General features: G+C 50.5%; 1 protein-coding gene across 1 annotated transcript in view; it reads left to right on the forward strand.

Moving 5' to 3' along the window:
• PTPRN2 (protein tyrosine phosphatase receptor type N2) overlaps positions 1 to 25,236 on the forward strand; it is a 577,019-nt gene that overhangs the window by 104,991 nt on the left and 446,792 nt on the right. The window contains exons 9-11 of the mRNA XM_064575623.1: positions 11,489 to 11,683; positions 12,888 to 12,928; positions 16,059 to 16,438. Coding sequence (XP_064431693.1) covers positions 11,489 to 11,683; positions 12,888 to 12,928; positions 16,059 to 16,438 — 616 coding nt within the window. The remainder of the gene's footprint in view (positions 1 to 11,488; positions 11,684 to 12,887; positions 12,929 to 16,058; positions 16,439 to 25,236) is intronic.

Consider the following 25,236-nt stretch of genomic DNA (forward strand, 5'->3'; position numbering starts at 1 on the left):
ATATGGAGCAAAGAGCATACCCTGCTTCCCCCAATCTCAGGAGGGCACTGAGCCAGGACTTTTCATGGTGACCATGATAGATTATAATATTGAAAAACCAGATTCAACTGCTTCTATTGTCCTGGAGAACATATGCCCACATTTTGGGGTCATTTTCACTTGAAAGGAAGCATTGCTGCCTTTTTCATTTTTGAAAAAAGTCCATTCACATTTGAGTGAAGGCCAGTGTTGCACTAAACACTTTTGGTTAAAAAAACAAAAACAAAACAGGGCCAAATTGAGCACTTAGTCACTGGAGTAAAGAGGCTGCCTCTCAGAGCCTGCCCCATGAGGAACTGTCAATAAATTCTTCATCCTGGCTTCATGCCCTTCCCTGGGGTATATGAACACCTTCTAGAACATGAGAAAGAAGACACTTGTGTTATCAAAATACCTCTCCTTTCAGTGAAATTTAGTCCCACATTGGTATAAAATGCTTAAAGCCTTTATTGTAGCTCATCACCATGCTGTGGGCTCAGCAAGTAGTCTGCTCTTTCCCAGGGTGAAGGAGAAGCAGGAGCAGGACAGGGGAGTCTCTGGGTATCAGTCTGTGGCTTACACAGCAGGAAAATGACTCCTCTTGTTTTGCCTTCTGATCTCACCCCACCTGCCCAGCGTCCCTGAAGTAGATGCACCTGAATGTGTTGCTCAGCTGTGCAGGGAAAGCAGCTGTATGTGATCAGGGAGCCTAACTCTGCATTGCCCCAGTCCCATGCCTTCCTCCTTGCCTTGGAGACCACTTTCCTTGACTTCTGCACCAGCAAAGAGTCACTGTTCAGATTTGAAAGGAACCTGGGGAGTCATGCAGTCTGCCCCCACATGACAAGTATCTTTAACAGCATCTCTGGCAGATGAACTTTCAGCCTTCCCTTAAGTACCTGTGACCTCATTGCTTCCCTGGGAGGTCCATTCCATAAGAAGCCTGATGTGTTTTCTAGAAAGTTCCTTACATAGAGTAGTAATGAGTTGAAATTTGCCTCTTTTAGATGGAGGGTGGGTAGGGCACCTAAAGATAACTTACTGCAACTATTATTACTATCACTTTCCACCAGGAAGGCCTCCTGGAACAACACAGAACAAGCACACTCTCCTTGCTGCCTGCCACCCTCACGTATAATGTCATCTTCCTGCCACATTTCCACCTTGAAAATTCTGGGTTAGTGGAGACCACTGATTCTGGTAATTTTTGCCTTCCAAAGGCATAGAGTGGGTCTCGGGAAAGAGCTGAAGGGTCAGAGGCCTCTTTCCTGTGAGATGTGAGGATGTCTGTGGCCCCACAGAGTGGAGCTGGGGTTTGAGTCCCCAGGGCACTGTGGACAGTGATTGGTTTGGATGTGAGTGTAAGTGGAGTTCTTAGCTACAGGTAAGTATTGACCATGCACACCTGGTCTTCCACCAGATAGAACTTGGCTACTAAGAGGGAGTTCGAAAACTCTTGCCATTCAGAGGGTATTTCTACGACTGGGATCCAAATGCTCTGCTGGTTTAGCCTATTTGGTGAATGTAGAAGAAATTCAGTTACTATTCTTGGCCATCTCTGGAAAGTTTTATATTCTAGTCTGACATTTGCCATCTGGCACATGTCCAGGCCACCTCTCCTTGTCATAAGTTGGTCAGTTAACATTTTGAGTATGAAGATTCATGTTAATGGGAATTTCAATGAAACATCCTTTTGAAAGCAATCTGTCAACCCCACCACCAACTGAAGTGACAAAATTAATGCCAAACCTAATTGCATTTTTTGTTGTTGTTGTTCTTTGTCTCAGTATTACATGTACTAGAGAGACTGGGTGATGACAATGATGATGGTGCTGGTGGTGATGGTGCTGGTGTTGATGATGGTGATAATTATGGTGATGATGTGGTGATGATGGTGATGATGATGGTGATGGTGGTGGTGGTGGTGGTGATGGTCATGATGGTGCTGGTGTTGATGATGGTGATGATGATGATGTGGTGGTGGTGGTGGTGGTGGTGATGATGGTGATGGTGATGATGATGGTGGTGATGGTGATGATGATGGTGGTGATGGTGATGATGATCGTGATGGTGATGCTGATGATGATGGTGATGATGGTGGTGATGATGATGGTGATGGTGGTGATGGTGATGGTGATGGTGATGATGGTGATGATGATGGTGATGGTGGTGGTGATGATGGTGGTGGTGGTGATGATGGTGATGGTGGTGGTGATGCTGATGGTGATGATGATGGTGATGGTGGTGGTGGTGATGATGGTAATGATGATGGTGATGGTGGTGGTGATGATGGTGATGCTGATGGTGATGGTAATGCTGATGGTAATGGTGATGATGGTGGTGATAATGGTGATGATGGTGATGGTGATGATGATCGTGATGGTGATGCTGATGATGATGGTGATGATGGTGGTGGTGGTGGTGGTGATGGTCACGATGGTGCTGGTGTTGATGATGGTGATGATGATGATGTGGTGGTGGTGGTGGTGGTGATGATGGTGATGGTGGTGGTGATGCTGATGGTGATGATGATGGTGATGGTGGTGGTGGTGATGATGGTAATGATGATGGTGATGGTGGTGGTGATGATGGTGATGCTGATGGTGATGGTAATGCTGATGGTAATGGTGATGATGGTGGTGATAATGGTGATGATGGTGATGGTGATGATGATCGTGATGGTGATGCTGATGATGATGGTGATGATGGTGGTGGTGGTGGTGGTGATGGTCACGATGGTGCTGGTGTTGATGATGGTGATGATGATGATGTGGTGGTGGTGGTGATGGTGATGATGGTGGTGATGGTGGTGGTGGTGGTGATGGTGATGAGGGTGATGGTGATGGTGATGATGGTGATGGTGATGATGTGGTGGTGGTGGTGGTGGTGGTGATGGTGAGGATCATGATGATCGTGATGACAGTAGTAATGATGATGATGGTAGGGATGATGATGATGATGATGTGTCTTTGGACATGGCTAAATTGTGTGCTTTCATATATACATTGTGATAAAGACATTTAAGAGCAAAAGCTGTTATACATGAACCACATCTTCCTTGTTAAAGCAGTTTTGTAGTGAGGTTATCTGCACATTGCTTGTTCTCTAAAGCTTATAACATTTTGTCTGGGGGACCCTATTAAGACATATAATTTCTGTAGGTCAGGCTTGCAGCAGTTGTGCTTGTGAGTTGATCTCCTCCAGGCCTTACATATTTGATGTCCTGACATTTGTGTAATTGCTCTGCTAGAGCCCACTTGGAGCATTGAAAGCTACTTAAAATGTCATTATAAGCTGCCCGGGTCTCAGAATTATATGGTGCAGTTGATGGAACAAAAGAATGTTCCACTTTGATGCATGTGGTATTTGATTGTGCTCTGTGCCGTGGTACCTCTTCAATCCACCAGGGCTAGCTGGACTTTTTAAAAAGGATCTCTTGATTTATGTTCGTCTTCACATGATTGACAGTGGGTGCCTTTGAGATAACTCAGTGTGGTTTACAGTGGTGGCATGGGAGATGATTTCTGACATGTGTTAATTGTTCTCATCGTAAGCTAGTCAGCCGCTTTGAAACTACCATTGCATACTGAAGGTTTGTTGTTGTGAAAATAATTTTTTTTAAGTTATTTTTTACTGATGAAACCTGAAAAGTTTCTTTTTTGGATGAGAGGAGACAATTTTAGGAATTATATTTTATTATTCCATTTTGAAGGTAGATATTTCTTACTATAGGCATTCTAAGAGACCCACGGAAAGTCTCCTCTGTTCTCTGATCTTTATCTTAAAGAACATGAGTTTTATCCTGTGGTGATCTATTCCTGTTCTTCTCCAGATAATGAGAATAGACTGAAGGAAGCTGAATAAAAAAGATGTACGGTAACCATAAGAATTTCTCTGAGTTCTTAGATGTTGGAACAGATTATTAGAAGAGGGGCACAATTTCACATTCACTATATTGATTATTAGAAATGTGGTGGATAATCTACACACTTTGTTTTCACAGTAAACCTTTCAAGTGGAAATTATTGGCTTTCTACCTCCCTCATCTTCCATACACTGGGTTATTTATCCATAGCCCCTATCAGCACCAGACATTCTATGTATTTGTGTTTTCAATTGCTTATTTTCTCTCTCTTCTGATATGGATGAATGTTTCGTGAAAGCCAGGGCTTTGTTAACTGCGTTATTCCTGCACCTGGAAAGTAGCTGTGCATAGAAATTGTGCAAGGAAGGAAGGGAAGAATGGGGTGGGAGTGGGAGGAAAGAGAGGATCTCCTGAACTCTTCTGTTTAAATTCAAGAGCCTCTGGGAGGCATAAATCACTCACTGATTATCAATCACTTTAACAAGACCTGGAATGAGTCACTCATACTGTGAGCAACACAGAGAGGCTGCCTAAAAGCAGCCTGGGTGGGGGTATGTGGGGGCAAAAGGGAGGGGCATTTGGACATGTGGGGACAGGACTAGACCCCAGACTCCTACACAGAAGATGGCACAAGGCAGTGAGGGATACAAACATTGCCATACACAGGCAGGGACATGAGAATCTAGCCTGCTTCACAGCTTCATCCGAGGCCAATTTGCTGCAAACCAGGACCTGAATAACCACTGTGATAATTCTTGAGGCCCCTTTACATTGTAGTTCCAGCACAATAATCCCGTCAGGTTGCATTCCTACATCTGGAGACAGTGGGAGGCTGGGAGACTGGGGCTCTGAGAGGAAACATTCTGCCGAGGTAGACAGTAAACCTTGACTCAGAGGCTTAACTTAGTCTGAAATGTTGTCCCAGGGGAGGTAAGTGACATCCTCTGCCCACTGAGTGGGGTGGGGCAGGGATTCCACGTGGTGGAGCCCTGTTAGGATGGACACCTTAGCTCTGCAAGAGAGGGTGGTCAGACAGAGACTGGGAGCAAAGGTGCTTAGGAATGGAATGTTTTTGTCCAGTGATTTTTCTAGTGAAGTTTGCATTCACCGGAAACATATTTTTGATTCAACACTTGTTAAACATTCCCTGCCTTGGCAAACATCTGGGGGCACTCTGGCCCCCCAAGGGGACCATGCATTTAGTGTGCAGCACCATGCTGTGACAGGCCTTGGCCACCTGCAGCAGGGCCTCTACTTTTAGGTGCTTGCCTTTTCTCACCTTCTATGCCATCATTGCAATAATGCAGGCCACTTGAAGTGGGCGTGTTTATACTGCTAGAGATGAAGTAAACAGCAAAGACTTGCCTTTACTTTTTAGTCTAGGTTATTTTTTCATGTATTTTATTGATTTTCTATTTGAAATATATTCCTGAAATTTTTAATGAAAAAGTTTTGCTCAGGGTAATTCAGATCCCAAAATTATACAGTTAGATTTTTTTAAAGACATAATTTGGGTTTATCTTTTTAAAAAAATCAGTAAATTAATTGGGTTGCCTTTATTAGAAATTTATAAACAATAAGAATTTTAAAAACTTTTTTAACAAAAGTTAAGTTTTATATTTTTATATTTTAAAAGTTTTATGAGTGACATTTGTCAGATCTAAGTTTATCAACGTAATTGTTAATTTCTCAGGGTAAAATGTAGGGAGTAATTTACAAGTAGATTTAACGTTTGGAGGTTGGTTGAATTTCAGGAAAGACATTTGCCTACAAATAGGGTAATAAGTGACAGTTTGAAAAGCATGTCAGCTCAAATACTTGTCTGTTTTAGGAGGAAAATGAAATGACTTCTTGAGTTGTGCTGTCATTTGATGTTCTTGCAGGTTTTTTATGGTTGGTCTGTCCCATATGTTGAGTTTGCTTAATACTACCCAGTAGTCAAGTCTCTCTGGCTTCTAAAACATTTTGATATGTATGTGTGAATTCTACTGTAGCTCTGCAGCAAACCATGCCTTTAATTCTCTATCCTTTCTAATAGTGATTCCTATTTCTAGGTTCTGAACACAGTGAGTACCCAGTGCCAGTTAGTGAGGTGAATAGGTGAATGGATGGGTGAATGCGAGAGTGGGTGGGTGGATGGATGGATGGGTGGTTGGATGGATGGATGATGGATGAGTGGGTGGATGGATGGATAATGGTTGGATGGGTGGATGAGTGGATGGATGGGGATGGGGCGGGTGGATGGATAGGTGGGTGGATGCATGGATGGATAGATGGGTGAGTAGATGGCTGGATGAATGGGTAGGTGGGTGGATGTGTGGATGGATGGATGGGTGGATGGATGGATGGATGATGGATGGGTGGGTGAGTAGATGGATGGATGGGTGGATGGATGGATGGGTGGGTGGATGGATGGTTGGATTATGGATGCGTAGATGGGTGGACGGATGGATGGGTGGGTGGATGGATGGATGGATGGGTAGATGGGTGGGTGGGTGGATGGGCAGGTGGATGTATGGGTGGGTGGATGGAGCCTGAGGCCTGACTTTAATAACTGAGGTTAACATTTCTTTAAAATGAGGCTTAATACTCTGGCAAAGAACCATCTCAGAAAGCATAATCTTAAATTGAATGTTGAACAAACTGGGAGGCAGTAGTCACCTGGCACAATTAAGCATCCTGACGGACAGGTGGCATGTTCTCTGCTCTTTGCTTATGGATTACGCTGAACTATAGCCAGAACTCACCATGGAAATCCAAGCCTGTGTATTTACGGTGGACTGTAAGGGATGACAAACGATGGAGGGCAAATGATTGCTGACCATCACCTCATCATCATGATAATAGTCACAGTTGTTAAGCACTTACGGTATGCCTGCCACTGGATAAGTGATTCACATGCCTGTCTCACTTGTCCCCATGACACGTAAGGGAATTGAGCACCAGTGAGATTAAGGGGCTTGCCCAAGACCACACACCGGCAGTATTAGTGGGGAGATGAGTCCATAACTGTGTGGGCCCCAGGTGTGTGCTTGCAGGCCCTTCAACCCTCAGCTTCCTGAAGCAACGTTTGGGATGCAGCGTGGTGCTCTTTCTCCTAAGTGGCAGCAGGGCATGCCCCGCTGGAAAGAAGTCAACTTTTCTTCATGCGAATTCAGCTTGCCAGCTCGACTGACACAGCGACTGATGAGAATCTTAAATGTGTCCTTAGAAACCAAAGTCTCAGACACAACGATAGCCAATAAAGGAGAAAGCCCCTGTGGATTCTAGCATCATCTGGCTTGAGAAAGTGGACAAGAAGCCACTGCCCATAGCAGTGGGGTTCATGGCTGATGCCAGGCAGTGCCTGCGCTAACGGGTCTGCACAGAGAGCAGACATGGCCTGGCACCGTCCTCCTGTCTGCCTCAGTGGGTGAGGTCTCTGCTCACTGTTTCCTCCCTTTGGGCCAGCCGCTGTCCCACCGGTCCTGTAACACCTTGTTCCTTGTGTCCCTCTGTCCTTGTGTCGCATGGATGGTCAGGTCTGCATGTGGTGAGTGTGGGGGGGGGGTGTTTTGTGACGCGATTTCTGTTGGGATTGTTTCTCTTTGTCACTGTGATGAAAGGGGAGACTTGCTGGAGTGGATTTGGCAAGCGCGGGTCACTGTGGACTTTTTCTGAAAGGGCCTTTTCAGAGCAGATGCTCCGCGTCGGTATTGGTGTGAGGGCAGGGGGCCCTGCCCTGTCAAGAGGAGGAAGGCTTGGCATGCCTCTGGGGCGTTTCCTGTACATCTTCTTTTCCGGGGTGCAGCAGGCACTCCGAATCGGAAGCCCCCAGTGCCATCTGTTTCCTGAGAGGAATGAGAGCTTTGTGGTCAGCGTGGGGTCCATGGGAGTGGCTGGTGACACAAGACCTTGCTAAGATAAGCATCAGAAGAGAAAGGTGTTTGGTGGGAATCAAGACGAAAAGCTGTACTCAGCTTGCTGCTCGCTGACTCAGTTACAGGCTCGGGACAGTTCCTTCTGCCTCTGAAAGCTGCAGTGAACTGTACATTTCTTCAGAACAGCCCAGTCGCCGTGACAGGTGTGCACCTGCAATCCCAGAGCGCATCTTTATCTTTCCCGTGACACAGCCCGTACCTTCTGTCAGCCCAGCATCAGCTGCTGTTTGTGTGGGATTGCTCAAGTCTTCAGCTTCCTGTCACTTCTGCATCGGGCAAGCTTTTCTGTATTTTTAGGTATGTTTTGTTTATAAGGAAGTGAAATTAGTGCTGGAACTTGTTCCTGAAGTCAGGCGTTCAGTCACTGAACATTTGGGACCGTGAGAGGCTCTGGGGACGGAGGGGAGACAGCCGCGGAACAGGCTTCGGTCTGCATTCCCTGTGGCAGCAAGTGGTTTCAGATGCAGGCTTTGTTCTTAGTCCGGTTTGGCCAGACTGCTGAAGACAGTTCCCGGGAGGAGACCACGCCCAGGGCCAGACAGGGAAGCACCGGGTTGGTGGTGAGGCGGACAGAGGGGACCCTTCAGGAAGGAGCAGGTGAGGCGGGCCCAGCGGGCGAGGGGCTAGTGAGCGGGCATAATTCCAGCGGCTCTGGGGCAAGGCCCTGGGGCGATTAGGGCCGGCGGATGGTGGCCTGCTGTGTGGGGGCCCGGTAGAAGCCGTGACAAGCGGTGGGCTCTGGATTGGTTGGCTGGCATGTGAAAAGCAGCGTTTGCTGTGTCTAGGATGTGGGTACTCCTGGGAAGCTCAGTGTCCCCAGGGTCAGTGAGGCCACACGCCGGAGCATGAGGAACAGCTGGTTGATAGAGAAGCCGAGGCTGGGTGGTGCAGGGACGTCCCCGCCCTGTGTTGGTGCTGTCAGGCTTCAGTGTCGGCCTCACCGGGGCTTTGCTGCAGGACCGTAAGGTCCGGTCCTGACCGCGAGGGTCGACGGCGTATGCCACACGCTCAGTGTCCCCCCCACTTTCAAGGACCCCATCTGACGATCGTGCCAATTCCACCTCCAGCTGTGTTTCCAGAACAAGTACCATGGAGACTCCAAGGGTTGTCGATCCAGAAGGGACCTCGGTCGTCAACAGGAAGTCTTGAGTAAAGATTGACAGAAAGTGTCTTCACGCAGCAAAATCAGAATTACGGCAGCGAGGGCACCTGGGTGGCTCAGTCGTTAAGCGTCTGCCTTCGGCTCAGGTCATGATCCCAGGGTCCTGGGATCGAGCCCCGCCTCGGGCTCCCTGCTCAGCGGGAAGCCTGCTTCCCCTCTCACGCTCCCCCTGCTTGTGTTCCTGCTCTCGCTATCTCTCTCTCTGTCAAATAAATAAAATCTTTAAAAAAAAAAAAAAAGAATTACGGCAGCGACTCTTCCCTGGCAAGGAGGAGACTGTGGGAGAGCCTGGGGCGTGGCACACAATGTTCAGAAATGAGTTTCCTTAGGACAGTGGAGCAAGACTCCCCTGAAAGAGTGAGCTTTGGTGGACAGGTGAGCGTGACTGTACGTTTTCTTCCACTCGAGGAATTCACAGGAGGCTCGACCTGCTTCTCTTTAAAGTCAGTAAGTCTGGATCGCTCTGAACTCTCCCGTCAGGCTTTTATTATGAACAAAACTCGCTTTGACCAGGCGAGGCCGTCCTGCTCCGTCAGCATGACTCAGAGGTGGAGCCCGGTGGTGGGTGCACTCTGCACAGTGTTCCGGGGGCTTCCGCACGTAGCTTTCCAGCCGCAGCCACGCGGCACAGACATTACTACCTCAGATGAGTGGTAAGTTTGGTGAAGCTGTTTCGGGGAGTCTGGGCCTTCCCCTGCTGGGTCCTGGCTAACAGCATGGAGCGGCTTGACCCGCGCTCTCTGTGCACCTGCGTAGGGCCTGCTGAATCGTGAGTGTTGAGAGCTTCTCATGCCTGTTGGTGAGCAAGAGCTCCCAAAGATGGAGACGTTAAAAAATGTGAAAAGCCCAAATTTCTTAATTTGCAAGAAGCAGAAAATAATCCCCCTCCCCCACTCAGTTCAAGGCTTGCCTGAGTGAGGCCGTGGGCAGAGTGTGAACTCTCACTGGTCCAGGTCTCAGGGAGCAGTCACGAGGATACCCACCTTGCATAAACCTCCACTTAGGAACCAGACACCTTCGATACCCAGGAAAAAGAAGTGGGGGCACCCTCCACGTCAGCAACAAGACTCCATCAAACATTCCTGTTGCTGAGAGAGATCTGTTTGTCATGAGATGCATGGACGCCAAGTATACAAGTGAGTGTGGACGTGTACACGTAACCGACACGCCATTGGACATCCCCGTCACCCCAGGCCGGGTCCCAGCACTAAGTCTACTTGGAGTGATCCGCACACACCTCACGTAAAATGCAGATAAACCCTCCAGCCCATGCTGGTGACCCTCCCGTGCCAGCCGTTTACCTCGACGTGCATTAAATGCGGTGACTTCTTCCCGTCGAACGGTCAGCTGCCCTTTAGCGGCACTAAGAGGAGGAGAGAGACCGTTGTCCGGGTGCACCCGCACAGTCACCCTCTGGGAGCTTTTCAGCACTTCCTACAGCCTGTGTTTCCAGCCGGTGTCACCCTCCCGGTGTGTCTTACGCGGGTCCGCTGGCTGCCGATGAGCTTAGCCCCCTTTATAATACGGACATGTCTTTCCCTCACCTTCAGGCTAGAAGGATGTTTTCACTGGACGTAGACTTCCAAATTAAATGTTTTTTCTTTTAACGCTTCACATATGTCATTCATATATGTGTTATCAAATCGATAATTACAAATTCTGTCAAAGACCTCATTCTCAGAAGACACGCGGTGAGTCCCGTGCCCTCTTCTGCTTGAGGTCAGCCCACTGCCTGTGTCCGTCACGCCTCACGCGTGTCTTAGCCTCTGGCTGCGGTTAGGGGTCTGCGTTACCTTCACCTTCCTAAGAGATGGCACTGCGTGGTTCTCCTTGTGTTTGTTCTTCTTGGGGTTTGGTGCCTTGACTTTTCGAAGTTAATGCAATTTGGGGGAATTTCTGGAGGTTTTTTTGTTTCCCTTTAGTTTTTTGGTCCCATTCTCTCTTCCTTTTCCTTCTTGCTCTCCACTTGGAGTCTGTTATGCCTGGGGTGGTTCTGCAGGTTACCGAGTTTCTGCTCAGTCCATCTCAAATCTTTATAAAAATTTTTTAATAAAGATTTCATTTATTTATTTGAGAGAGAGAGAGAAAGCACAAGTGGGGGTAGGAGCAGAGGGAGAAGCAGGCTTCCCGCCGAGCGGGGAGCCCGATGTGGGGCTCGATCCCAGGACCCTGAGATCATGACCTGAGCCGAAGGCAGACACCCAACTGACTAAGCCACCCAGGGCCCCCCTTTTCACCTGTTCTTAAGATAATAATAGTTTCTGTTACCTATCTTGAAATTCACTAACCCATTGCTCTCCATTGCCCAATCTGCTGCCAGGCTCATCCAGTAAGTTTTTAAATTACAAATGTTGTGCTCTTCATTTACTGAACTTCTGCTGCTCCTCATTAAATCCCATTTCTCTGCTGAGCTTCTGGGTGCCCACGGTGCCCCTGTTTGGGATCGCTCGTATACCTCCTCGTTCCAGTGCTGACCACTCCTCCTTGGTGTCCTCTGTGCTTGCCTTTGTGTGTGCACCCCAGAAGCACTTATCCGGAGTCTCCTGAAGGACCTGGGAAAGCAGCCTGTGGAGGGTCTGAGCCCCCTGGGCCTCGGCGAGATGGCCCACGTGATTGCTACCTCCGTGCGGGGTGTGGATGCAGAAGGGGAGCTGAAAGGAGCCGCAGGAAAGCCACGAGAGGCCGGTGCTGGCAAGCAGGGCGGAGACGGCACGGCAGGTGAGCCTCCCAGCCCCGGGGTCACGTACGTGTGGGGCTCGTGGGGCGTGAAGAGGCTGCAGCTGTGCAGAGGCCCGGCCCAGCAGGCTGTTAAGCGTTCCTTCTGCTGAGGAGACGCGTATTTGTAGGAACGGTTTTGTCTGTTTGAACTTTTGCCTCTAAAAGCCTTCTTCACAGGCTGAGCCTACCAGAGCAATTATGTTGAAAGGCAAATTGCTCTTTGTGCTGAGGTTCGGAGTTAGAAAAAAACAGGAGTGATAAAAAGTGTTTTTGTTTGGATTGTGCAAGTGAATGGAGTCAAATATTTGAATAGTACAGTGAAAAGGCTTCATTCGAATGTCTGCTCGAGGCTCACATCCACCCTCTGAGGCTGCTGCAGGGAGAGAGCAGAGATTCCCCCCACCCCCCAGTGTGTGTGTGCACGCGTGTGCACGCGTGTGCACGCACACGCACACACAGCAGCTTCCCTGATGAACGGCCTTATCTGTGCCTGATTGCTTCTCAGAGTCGCTGCAACTGCATGAAAGCATCTGATTCAGTGCCTTGCACACAGTAGGCACACCAAAAGTATGTGCCCAGAACACAAGTGAGAAGATGCGCGGGCTGGGACCGAGGCTTGCTTGGAAGCTGGAAGCAGGGCGGGATGTAGAAGAGGCTCCCAGAGCCCAGCAGGACGAGGTTTTGTGTTGGGCCATCAGTGAATGAGAAGATGGGTGCCCCCCTGAGCGTGAGGGGGTCTAGAAGGTGCCTGGGCATTTGGGCTTCCTGAGTACACGAGTTCTGCACTGTCGGGCGCTGCTGGTCGGATAATTAGAAAGGTAGTGCACTCTGAGGACATCTGACCTTGAGGTGGTTTGGTGGAGACGCCTTCCTTTGTTTTCTGTCGCCAGGACCTGCTGTCGGCACCGTGGGTTGATCTTGCTGTGAGCTAACTCTGAGCACAGCACACGGACCCCTGGGGCTGGTGATGCCGTTCATGACTGAACTCACCTCTGGCTTCAGCGGGGACACCCCTCCTCTTCCATGACGTTTACAGAACGCTAATATTGTACTATAAACAAAAAGGTTTACTTTTTAGAAGAAACTAGGCCGCATCATCCTGACTGCCTGACCTTCTGTCAAGGACTCTCTGGTGTTTTGGGTGCTGCAGCGCCTATGAGGAGGGTCTCAACGAGGGTTCTGATCATGCTTGTGTCTTTCACAGATGACCGGGGACCAGACGGTGAAGGTGGCGTTTACAAGGAGGTACGGTGAGGCGTCTCTGCGGGTCTGGTTCCCCTTAGATCTAGAGCTGTCCCGGTCATCTTTCTGTTCATGGTTTGGGAACATAGACAAAATACAAAGGTTTGTTGGCTTGTTTGTTTTTTCAGAAAAGTTTGGAAAAACTCTGATAATCCCCAAATTGGGAAAAAGTATAAAGAGAGCATAAAAAATGGTGTCTATTTAGATATATACTAATGTCTACTTTCAGATTATATAAGAATACCCATTGTAGAAATATGGAAAATATGGTTAATACAAATTAAAAAATTAATATTCCTTAGAATTTTCCTACCTGGGATATGGACTGGTGTATGTCCTTGAGATCATCCTGTGTGTGATTCCTGAGGTTCATTTAGCACAGACCTTCACAGGCGCTGGGTCATTCAGACCCGCACTTCTCATGTAGCCACTGGCCACATTTATATTCATTAAAATTAAGCAGATAAAATTTCACTTCCTCAGTTGCACCAGCCACATTTCAAGTTTTCCTTTGTAATATGTGGGTTGGATGGTACAGATGGAGAACGTCTCCATCATTGCTGGAGGGTCTGTTGGACGGCGCTGGTCGGGAAGGCAGTGTGGAAAAGGGCTCCGTCTCAGGTCACACGCCTCACGGACTGGTTTGCTGGCTTTTCCTGTTTAAGGGCCTTTGCTCATTAGTACAGATCTTAAGGATGCAGAAAATCAGTGCGTAAGCAGTGACGGTGGCATTATGTGGTTCTACAAAACCCTTTTTCTGTGGAGTGGAAAAAAGTTTTTTTGGTTAGTACTTCTCTTTCCGGATTATCTTAGTGGCTTGTGGTTCAATGCCTGTTAGCAAGTAGCAAAAGAAAACATTAACAATTCTCTTAATTGCCCATCAGAAATGGGGGGGTACTCTGTCTCAGATGAGGAGGGAGACGTGGCACTAAGAACACGTCTCAGAAAGTGGAGGGACGCCGACAGCCAGAGCCAGGGCTGTGGGGTCTCCAGGGGCACACACTCCAACCCACGTGGGTTCTCTGAAGACCCCCAGGGTTCTCATACTCCCACCTTTCCATCCTAAACAAGTTGAATTTTGATTCATTTCTCTGTTACTTGGGGTACATTTTCAAGCAATTTTTTTCTTTTTTTTTTTTAAAGATTTTATTTATTTATTTGAGAGAGAGACAGAGAGCACAGAGGGAGAGTGAGAGGGAGAAGCAGGCTTCCCGCAGAGCAGGGAGCCCAATGTGGGACTGGATCCCAGGACCCTGGGATCGTGACCTGAGCCGAAGTCAGACGCTTAATGACTGAGCCACCCAGGCGCCCCTCAAACAATTTTTTCCAAAAGGCATCTGAGTATTGTATTTTCTGAGCCCTTATTTGTTAACATCTTTTGTTTCCTCCTCTCATGGAGCACAGTTCAAGTGAAAACACCATTCTCTTTCCTTTAAAAGCCTGAGGACAGGGCTCCATCCGTACGTGGTAACTGAAATGCCATGTACTATCACCACTCGGGATCCAAATCTGAGCAAGTGTTTTTATCAAGATACCAGTTTCTTTAAATATTTCAAAACACACAAGGAAAAATCACATACAATTTCTAGTCAACAAGGGAATAATTATTTTCCTTTATAGTCCTTCCTTAGTTTCCTATAAATCTTGTGTTTGATACCGTGAAGTAAATCCACTCTTGGTCTTGCCATCTAGTGTAATATTGGAGATGTAATTTCATGGTGAAACGGGAAATCCCTTGCTCTTGCGCGGTAGGAGGCGCCCTGGGCGTGCCCCCCCTTCTTGGGCACCAGCAGCAAGCAGGGGAGGGACCAGGGGCTTCCCTTGGAGGCAATGCTGGGGTCTCCAGAGGCGGTGTGGCCCAGTGGCAGCCTCTCTGGCATCAGCGGGAATGGCACTCAGATTCTGGATCTGCCGTCAGTGATCTCGGGCACGTTATTAACCTCTGTAAGCCCCAGAGCCTACAGACCAGAGATAAAACTAGGACTGCACTCCCGGGTTGAGGTGGCAATTAAGTGAGAGCGCGCGCAGAGCGCTGAGCACAGGGCCTGGCAGATAATCAGTGCTGAGTGTGTAAGATAATGTTCATCTGTCGAGATGTCAATTAAGTAGCTCTGAGGGCCCTCTTGTCCAGGAGACAGGGTCAGGATGGGCAAGCCTCGGCTATGAGGACCCCAGACCCCTAGGTGCTGTGAGGCTGCAGGTGCGTGTCCCCGTGTCTGCTCACTCCTGGCCTCTCCACTTCCCTGAGGGACTGGGGGCAGGGTGAGAGCTCCTGACGCACAGGGCGTCGTGAGGAGAGTCCGTGCAGGTCGGGCGTCTGCTACAGAGCCCTCGGGCCCTGTCAGAGCTCAGTAAATGCAAGTAGGACGGTTATCGTCAGGCCCTCATTGTTTCTGGAGGGGGTCTCAGAATCCACATAGGCTGTTATTGCTTTTGTTTTTGTTTTGTTTGTTTGTTTTTAAAGATTTTATTTATGAGAGAGTGCACGCACAAGCAGGGGGGAGGGGTAGAGGGGGAGGGAGAGAATCTCAAGCAGACTCCCTGCTGAGGACAGAGCCCGCCCCAGGGCTCGATCTCACAACCCTGAGATCATGGCCTGAGCCAAAATCAAGAGTCGGGCGCTCAACCAACTGAGCCCCCCAGGCACCCCCCACATGGGCTCTTTTTGAAAATATAGATGGGGGGGCGCCTGGGTGGCTCAGTTGGTTAAGCTGCTGCCTTCGGCCTAGGTCAGGATCCCAGGGTCCTGGGATCAAGCCCCGCATCTGGCTCTTTGCTCGGCAGGGAGCCTGCTTCTCCCTCTCCTCCCCTCTTGTGCTCTCTCTTGCTCTCTCTCTCTTTCTCTCAAATAAATAAATAAAATCTTTAAAAAAATAAAAAAATATAGATGGGAAACACCTACACTGAGTTTATAAAATCAGATTCTTCAGGAAGTTGTATGTGTATGAGACAGAGACAGAGACATGCTTGGCTGAGTGATGCTGGTGTGTGAGGCCCTCGTCCTCCCCTGGGCGGAACATGTCCCATCCCGATGGGATTCTGAATGTGGCCATGAGTGCCGTACTCTATCCCCTGCCAGGGGCTGCCCACCGACTCCTCCTGAACGTCACCTCACTGAGCTCTTTTCTGCCAGGTCAGTCGTTTGAGCCTCCAACTCGGGGACCACCTGCAGGCTCCTGGGTCCCGACTCTTTCCTGCCACCCCCCTTCTTATGGAGCCCTTCAAAACGGAGATGAAGAAATCAGAGACGCCCAGGATGCCCCCGGCTCGGGAGGAGGAGAGCGCTGGGGTGGAGGACGTGAGGAGTCAGACCTACTCCAAGGAGCGGTTGGAGGGGCTGCCTCCCTCAGAGCCCAGGGCGGGCGGCTTTGGCGAGTTCCAGACCTGGGTTCCAGGGCCCTCGCAGGAAGATGCCCGCCTTGGAGCTGGAGCCCAGGGGCGCCCCAGTGAAGGCCTGCGGCTGGAGGTCAGGCCTTCCCAGGAGGAGGAAGGCTACATCGTGACCGGAGATGAGTAAGTAGAGGCTCTGGTTTTTCTCTCCTGGTGCCTGTCGGGTAGGTGGAGGGGGGCCGCTTTCATTCTTGCCTGTCTTAACCCGGAGACACAGGAGGAGGTGTTCCTGGTGTCGTGGGGGCAGGAGGGCAGCCGGGAGCCAGCCGTCTGTCACCCGGTGCTGTGACCCAGGAGCCTGAGCTCGAGGGTGATTCTCCACAGAACAAACCCCTCCTGGCTGCACCTGCGGCCCAGACTGCGGGGTGCGTGGACACAGCGGCCCCTGGGGCGTGGGGGACTGGGGTCTGCGTCTGTGCTGCCTCCCTGCCTCCTGGGGCTCCAGCGGTTTTGTCTGCCTCACAGCAAAGCAGTCCAGGTACCGGGACACGAGTCCTCCTTCAGAGGGGGAGACGTGCGCATAGGAATAGGATGCTCCTTCTTCTCTTCTTTCGGATCTGCACATATCGAGGGGCCTCGTTCCCACAGCGTGTACCCAGCAGGGGGCACGTGGTCAGCCCCACTTTCAGGTCATCACCCTAACGACTGGCTTTTGACACTATGCTCTGTAAAAATGCCGCGTTTTCCTGAAGGAATGGAAGCCGTGTTTCAAAAGAGAAAGCGTATCTGGCTGTGCACGTGCATGTGCGTGCGTGAGTGTGCAGATGTGTGGGGTTCCGCCGTTGCGTTATAGTGTTCATTGTCCAGGCGGGTCTTCCTCAGTAGCCGGAAGCTGCCCACATCCCAGGCATTACGCACGGGGTGGAAAGGGCCGCTCCATTCCTCATGCTGGGTCCGCACGCCGTCTTTCTGCGCGCGCACCTCCCGGCGGAATCCATCAGCAGATAGCAAACTGCATCAGGCAGCTGGAGCTGTATCCCGCAATGGGGCGGAAAATACTTAATTTTGAGCTCAGACCACTATCAAAGCCAGCTTTAGCCGTAAGACTCTTGAGCTGTCGATGGTGTTTTTATGTGTGTTTTTAGAGAAGTCCTCAGCAGCTGACACTTCAAGCCCGCACCAAAATACCGACTCCGTTTTCTCAAGTACTTTTTGTTGAGACGTGTCCTCCCATTTCTGACCTCTTTGCCTGGATGGTGGGCTCCATGTATTCATGTCTGTTGTCAGGCTCCTTTTTTTGGAGCGGGAACTCCCAGTGGGTGTGTGTCTTTAGAATCACGCCTTACAGAGAAGCGTGCGTGGGACTTGAACAGTATACCCTGCTGAGGACACAGCTCGCACCGTTGAAGCAAAGCCGAGACACCTCCTCAGTTCCCTTGTGCAGCAAACAGTTCTGACACCCATTCCTTATTCTCACGTGTCCAAAGCCCTTTTGTGGATTTTTCCCTCCCTTGGGAAACATTGCTGCGTTGTGTGTGCATATGTGTGTTGATGTCTCTGTGTATGGTGTGTATGTGTTGTGTGTGCGTGTGTGTGTTGTCTGTATTCATCTGTATATCTATGTGTGCATGTGTGTTGTGTGCATTCATCTGTGTGTTGTGCGTGTGCACATGTGTGTTGTCTGTATTCATCTGTATCTTGTGTGCATGTGCACGTGTGTGTGCCGTGCACAGTTGCTTTGGGAGCCTTGTTTCCGGCCGCCAGGGCGTCAGGGGTACGCGGGCCCGAGATGCAGGGGCTCGTGCCCAGCATGCGGTGAGGTTGCTCACAAGGAGACACCGCTGCCACTCTTCCTTCTGGGGTCCTGGGTCTCAGCGGCAGCACGAGGCAGGGTGGATGCACCACAACAGGCCCAGGAAAGGGGTTCTCATCATTTGAAAGTCTCTTCCAAGTGGCACCCTTGTGTCCCCGGGAACAACAGAGCATGGTGCATTCAGAGCAGGGCAGTCCGCGTGACCGTCCTCTGCCTCAGGGTGACTCTCCGAGGAAAGTGACCACGTTGTGTGAAAGGCCTGTTGCGTTAGCATTTTCTCTTACCCTGTTCCGAGAAAACGAGGCCCCTGTTAGGGGCGGGTTTTTCTTTGCCTTCAGAGTTTACTTTCCTGTAGAGCTCCCCTGGGCCAGACCTTTGGGACTTGAATGTTTGCTACAAGCGTGGGTCAGAGAAAAAAATCGTTATCGTGGCTCATTTCCCTTTTTCTTTTGCTGCCTCAATTGGATGAAAGGTATATGATGCGGATAACCTGGCTTTGTGTCAATAATTCTTACTCTTTGTCACTACGAGATTATGCTCCCTCCCTCTATAGAGAGAGATTGAGATTTCTGCCTCTGTTATCAGATTAATTGATAATTTGGGATTCTCTAGGGCAAGACTTCACCAGATCTCAGCTTAAGCCTTAATAGATCAGCTATTAATTGACAAGAGTCTGATGCCAGTCCTAAAAAGGACGTCTGTATCTGTTTGTCCCCTAAGAAGGAGAAGGAGTGGGACCCATGTCCCGGGTGATCTCCTCACTGACACACGTCCTCCCCGTGGGGCTTAGCTTTGCACTCTTCTGTCTCTTATGCTTTCTGACGGACAGAGCGCCGCCTCATCCTCTGCTGTTTACCTTCTCCCCCTCTTCACACCCTGGATGGACCCTCCAAGACTGGCTGAAGGTCAGGACGGCCATCCCTGTCCTCCAAGAGTGATTTTAGAGGTGTTTCGAGTTCAGAAGAGCTAGCACGCGGAAGGTGAATTTGCAGCCAAGGGAGACGTTTGTCTCAGCAAAGGAGAACCCGCATTGTACGTCTGATCAAGAAACGCGTAAGAGCACGTGGCTCTCCGGGTGCGCCTCTCTTACAGACACCCTCGTGTTTGGGGTGTAGTCCTGTGGAAGGACATCTGAGTGACCAGACTGGCTTTGGAGAGGCGGGCTCCTGTGGAGGCTGAGCTGTGGGCTGGAGACAGTGACACCACTGTCCTCATCCAGCTTGTGCGTGGACCATCAAGAGCCCCGCCGTCCTGCACAGAAGCACCCGGAAGGTCTGCTGCTCTGGCAAAGCTTCGGTCCCCATTTGCTCCTCAGCCTGGAGGGGTGAAGATGGGCCGCAGGGCCGGCTGTCGGGGGTGGGGGGCTTCACACCAGCGGCGCCTGGGCGGCTGCCTCGCCTCTGCAGCGGCACCCTGAGGGCTGCTGGGAAGAGCGGTTGATTTGCGGAGAGCAGCCCTGGGGCAGAGCAGGTCCGTCGTGCTAGATGACGTTAGCCGGGAGCCGTGAACAGAGAGCCATGGAATAACGGAACATGAGTGGAGGGAGAAGGTTGCAGGGCTGGAGCACGGAGACCTCGGGCCAGGGTGGTGGAGGAAAGTGCTGGAAGTGGGCCTCTGATGCCCATCAGTGTTCTCAAACGGGCAGGTTGGTCCTAAGTTTTCTCCAGTGTTTTCTTCCCATAAAACTCTTGCCTGGGACACGCCCACCAGCAAGATCACAGACGATTTTCTACTAACTGACACATCTCCTGCGTTCACGGGCAGCTTGGTGTGGCCGCCATTCCCAGAGGCTCGGCCCTGATGGGGACTCAGCTTGATGCCTGTTAAGGAGACACCACCCGGACGGCAGGCATGGTTCTACCGTCTCTTCACCGGCGAGCCATGAGGGTCTTGGGAATCCAGGTCTGGAAGAAGGCTCAGCGGTCAGTCCTCTGAGTGTATGCCAGCTCCCAGAGGTTCGGGCATGAGCCAGAGGAGACCTTATGCATGGGCAGGCGACCCACTCCCCTTCCTGTCAGACACGTCTTTCTAAATCATTTCTCTAAATTGAGAGTCAGGTTCCTTTTAGAGCTGTCATGGGAGGAGATTGCTTTTCCCATCACGAACTTGAAGATGTGAAAACCCATATGCTCAGGGGTGACATGCTGTCCCCCCTGAGGTCAGTGTGGTGGGAGGGGAAGGGTCATAGCTGAGCCACGGGGGGCAGTCCAGTCGTCTTCCCCCCGCCTGTGCAGAGACCCCTGGCTGCCCGCAGAGCCCCTCAGAGCTGCACCAGGGCCGTGGGGCCCACGGTGGTTGCAGGGAAGGCAGATGAGGACGCAGGGAGCGGGGTGGACCAGTGCCATGGCCTGTTTTCCCTTCCTTGGTGGAGAAAAGAAATCTTCACAGGCTTGTGGACAGATTCTGTAGTTGCGGTGTCTGCAGGTTTTGTTTATTCTGTTCTATCTCAGACCACGTCTCAGATGCTGTGTTTGAACTTTTTGTTCAGAAAGTACGGCTTCTAGGGGTCTTTCTTGAATGTGACAAGTTCACTGCTGTGTCACCACTCATCTCCTTCGTTCGTGTCAAGAGATCATGTGCAGGGTGACGGATTCATTGTCATCTGAGATTTTAGGTATGGGGGCGTATAGCCAACGAGTAAAAATAGTCACATTGGCTTGTATGGTCAACAACAAGAAGAAAAACCACACATTTCCAGGGCGCCTGGGTGGCTCAGTTGGTTAAGCGACTGCCTTCGGCTCAGGTCATGATCCTGGAGTCCCGGGATCGAGTCCCGCATCGGGCTCCCTGCTCGGCAGGGAGTCTGCTTCTCCCTCTGACCCTCCCCCCCTCATGTGCTTGCTCTCTCTCATTCTCTCTCTCTCAAATAAATAAATGAAAAAAAAAATCTTTAAAAAAAAAAAAAAAGAAAAAAGAAAAACCACACATTTCCAAATCTAAAATCCCTGACTGCAGAGTTGGTAGTTGTGGGGGATGTCTGCGACAAGAATGGTGAGCAGTGGTCTCTGAGCCCCAGGTCGTGGCCCAGCTCTGGCCTGTCTGTAGGCGCCCCTGCCTGGGGCATCAGCATGTACTTACTGGGCCCCTGCGATGTGGGGGCCCGGCAGAGGTCCCCAGAGAAGGAAGGAGGTTCAAGACAAGCCCAGTGCAGTTCTCCCTTACGGAGTCAGACACTCTCAGTTTAACTTACGGGCTCTTCTGGAGTTCAGATGAGGCGAGCATATAAAGCTGCAGAGTGAGACTTTATCCAGAGAATGCAAACAGCTTTAACTGAGTGGGTCCCCAAGCCCGCGAGTTAAAGAATCTCAGAACCTGTACCAAAACTTGAACTAGGTTTTTCCTATAAACTTCTCGCCCTGACTCTCTGCCAATTGCCTCCTCCTGTCAGCCACAAAATTCCATCTGCCAAACTCAGCAACTCCTGGCCATCCGCCCTCCCTCTCCCCCCCTCTGCCTGGCGCTTCCTGAAGCCAGTAGCCTTCCCCGTCCACCGGCCGCAGTAGCGGTCTGAGGCCGCTCCACTCGTCCAAAACCTTCCCAGCCTTCTCGTCCTCGAGGATGCTGCCCTTCCCGTGCTTCGGGGAGCACCTCCATGCCGCCCCTCCTCTTGGGCGTGGGAAAGAAGCCTGCAGCTCTGCATGGTGGCACAGTCAGCATCTCCCAGTGCCACGCTTCCTCCTCCAGGGCTCATGCCTGGGGCGGCCCCAGCACCAGCACCACCTTTCCTGCCTCCTCCCAAGCTGTGAGGATCTCCCGACCTGGCCGCTCCTCATCCCCGTCCCCGTCCTGCTCTCGGTGGCCGGCTGCCCTTGCGCTGGTAGCTGCAGGGACCTTTCTTATTTTTGGTCCTGCATCCCCCCACCTTTCCCCAGTCTGTCATGCACGTTGACCCCCAGCAGAATCCTCCATCACCTAAACCTGACTGTGCCCCTCTCCTCTGCAGACTTTGCGGTGCTTCCACTGCCCTTGAGGTAGAGGCCCAAGCCGCTGACAGGGCCCCAAGCCCTGCGGGCTCTGCAGACTCATCCTCTCCCTGCTTCTGCACCATGGTGCTCTGCCACGCCCCCCTCCGTCCCGCTCCCGAATATGCAGGGCTGTCACGGGGCCCTGGAAGAGTTCATCCCACTCTGGAGTGCTGTCCCCCGGCACACACTGCTCCTGAACTTGTCCTTGTCCTGTCCCCGGGGGCCCCCTGAGGCCCCAGGCTGAGTGAGGGCCCCTCGAAAGCCCTGCCCTTCTCCTGGAAGCCTTCCCTCTGGCCCCCGGGAGACCATGAGGTTGCAGCGTTGCACACCCCCTCCCGCACGCAGATGTCACACTCCTCGCAGGAGGGGCTGCTCTGGGGGTCTTGGCCCTCCCAGTGCTGCCAGATGATGTGGAGGAATGGGAGCAAGGGAGGCAGGCTTCTGGAACCATCCGGACATCTGCTCATCAGCTAGTCAAAGGATCACCATGAAGCGGCTTTCGGTAAATTCTAAGAAAATGGATAGAGTTGATGTGAAGGTTCTTCCCAAGGCAGTTTGAGGATCAGGTTGTAACACAAGTCCAAAGTCACACAGTGGAGTTTTCACAAGTACTGGCAACAAGGCTTTGGCTTCTAAGTAGAGGATCGATTTAGAAACTGCTCCCAGCATGGGTATTGGGGGCACCATCCCTCCCAGACCTGCCCTGAAGGAAGCACTGGTACAAAGACCTCTGACAGTCACACCGCAGGCGCCCAGGCCCCTGTCCTGGGACCTGCCCACCATGTTCCCAAGGCCTTGGGCTCACAAGCCTGGCTTGTCCCAGGTACCTCGTCCAACAGGCTTCCCTGGCTTTTCAGTTTCCTATTTTTCAAGAGGCAATGGATGGATTTGTTCTCACTCTTTCTAATGCAAGATTTTGAACATGCACAGAGATAATGGCCCACGCCCAACCTTGCCCCATCCACACCCCCATTTACTCCCACCTCTCATGCTGCTTTCAAACAAGCCCCACTTTCCTGGAAACATTTTGTGAAATAGCTCTAAAAGAGAAGGATCCTTCTTTGTAACATACCATCAAGCCTTAGTAGCATCGGGTGTTGAGCCTGCGTTCAGCTCTGTTGTCACATCCACATCAGAATTTTGTTCGTTGGCATTTTGGCTCAGGATCCAAATAAGGTTCACACCTTGCACTGGCTGTCTGTCTTTGATGCCTCTGACTCTGTGGGCCCACTTTCATCTCCTTTGTTGAGGTTAGAGTGATGTGTTGGATTTTGATGTCTGTTATTGGCTGAATTCTAGAACTGGAGGAAATTTCAAACTTGTCTGACCTCTAACTATGGCAGTAGACAGCGTGAGAAAATACCATGGAAGTGCAAATATGGTGGGCGTTAGAAACACTTCCAGGGCATCTTTGACCAAATGGCTTCTGAGTTGGCTTGGCCATGTCTAGCCTGTGGGAAGACATCCAGAAGAGATGATGCCAGGCCAGGAAGGGGCTCTTTCATGGTCTTGGACTGTGGTGAGCCCCCTTTCTCACATCTGATGCTCTCTGTTGTGGCAAAGTGTGAAATTGGTGGTTGGGGCAGGGAACAGGGAGAAAAAGGAAATATTGGAACAGCCCAGCCCACTCTGACCAAACCTGGAACTTGGACATTGAACACTCTGTCTGCTCCATGCTTGTCCTTAGAGTCTGACTCCTACAGGTTAGTTCTGCAGCTCAGCCTAGGTGCTTGAAATGCAAGAGGGTCTCAGAAGGTTCTGACGATGCTGGGACTCTTTGGGCCGCAGTGACATCTGATGGCAGCAAGGTCACCATCAGTACCTGTCTCTACATCTGTGTCTACACCTACATCTCCATATGTACACCTGCATCTACACCACATCCACATCACCTACCCGTGTCTGTACCCGACTGCATCTCCGTCAGTCTCTGTACGTCTACACCTACACTGATATGTCTGCATGTGCACCTGCAGTGCATCTGCATCGTCTACCTGGATCTGTATCTCTCTGTGTCCATCTGTATCAGTATTTATGTATCTCTATCTATACCTGCATCTATGTCACTGATCTGTATCAATATCCGTATTGCTTCTGCATCTAGACTTTCACCCGCATCCACAAATGTACCTCATCTGATCACACATATCTATATCTGTACCCACATGCATTTGTATATCTCCATGTCTACACCTGTCTGCACCTGATCTACACTTATCTTCATGCTATATTGTTGGTTTCAGCTGTGTCCTCTCTGTCTCACTGCCCATGTGTCCGCATCCTCACCTTCTCTGGCGGTTACGTCTGTACATCTCTGTCATCGTGGCTGCACAGCCTGGTTTGGTATTGGACTTCCATAATTGTTGGGGAAGCTTTGCTTTTTCTCTTCAGGAAAAAAGTCCATAGTGGAACTCTCCAGGGACCTTCAGAGCCTAAACACGGCAATTGATTTTTGAAAAGTGTCATCTGCTTTATAAGTTGACCTCCAATTAAATCTGTCTGAGTTAAGCAGTTTAAATATCACTCCTACATGGGAGGGAGTAAGAACAAGGGAGAAAAATTTGAAAAGAAGAGACTTGCTAAGCTGTCAAAATAGAAGTAAACTGCAGATGACAAATGAAGGCAGAAGGAAAAAGAAGAATGGGGAAAAATAGTGTCCTAATGTAGCTCGTTTGTGGAATATTGACTTCATTGAGACAATGACTTAAAAAAATAGGAGTGTCTTACTAGAAGAGCTGGCCACGGGTTACTGAATTCCAGCACACCCTCCTATATTCTAACTGTGCAGAAGGGCTGTTCAAGCTTCAGATAAATTGTACGGCTGTTACTTCAAGCTCTAGAGTGGGCAGGTGGGTGGGAAGGAAATTATGTTCCAAAGAGAACAGCATTTGCAAAGGGCCTGCATCAGGAGTAGCATAGACATTTGAGGAGCTGAAATAAGGCCGGGGGAAGGTGGGGGCAGTAAGCATGAGAAAGGCTGGCCAGGCCTCAGGGCCCCAGCAAGGATTTGGGTCCTTGCCCCCAGCAGACATGGGACACCACTAGAGGACAAGCGGGCAAGTGGTGTGGTCAGGGTCCCACTCTCCCAGATCCCTCTGCTGCTGAGTGGAGAAGAGATGATGAAAGGTGGGTACAGTGGATGGAGGGACACTGGTCAGCAGGTGTGCTGGCCACGGGGCCATTCCCTCAGCTCTCCTTTCTGT

The sequence above is a fragment of the Mirounga angustirostris genome, unplaced genomic scaffold, assembly GCF_029215605.1.
Source record: "Mirounga angustirostris isolate CCGP_5_RB_7025 unplaced genomic scaffold, mMirAng1.0.hap1 SCAF_12, whole genome shotgun sequence".
Taxonomy (NCBI): domain Eukaryota; kingdom Metazoa; phylum Chordata; class Mammalia; order Carnivora; family Phocidae; genus Mirounga; species Mirounga angustirostris.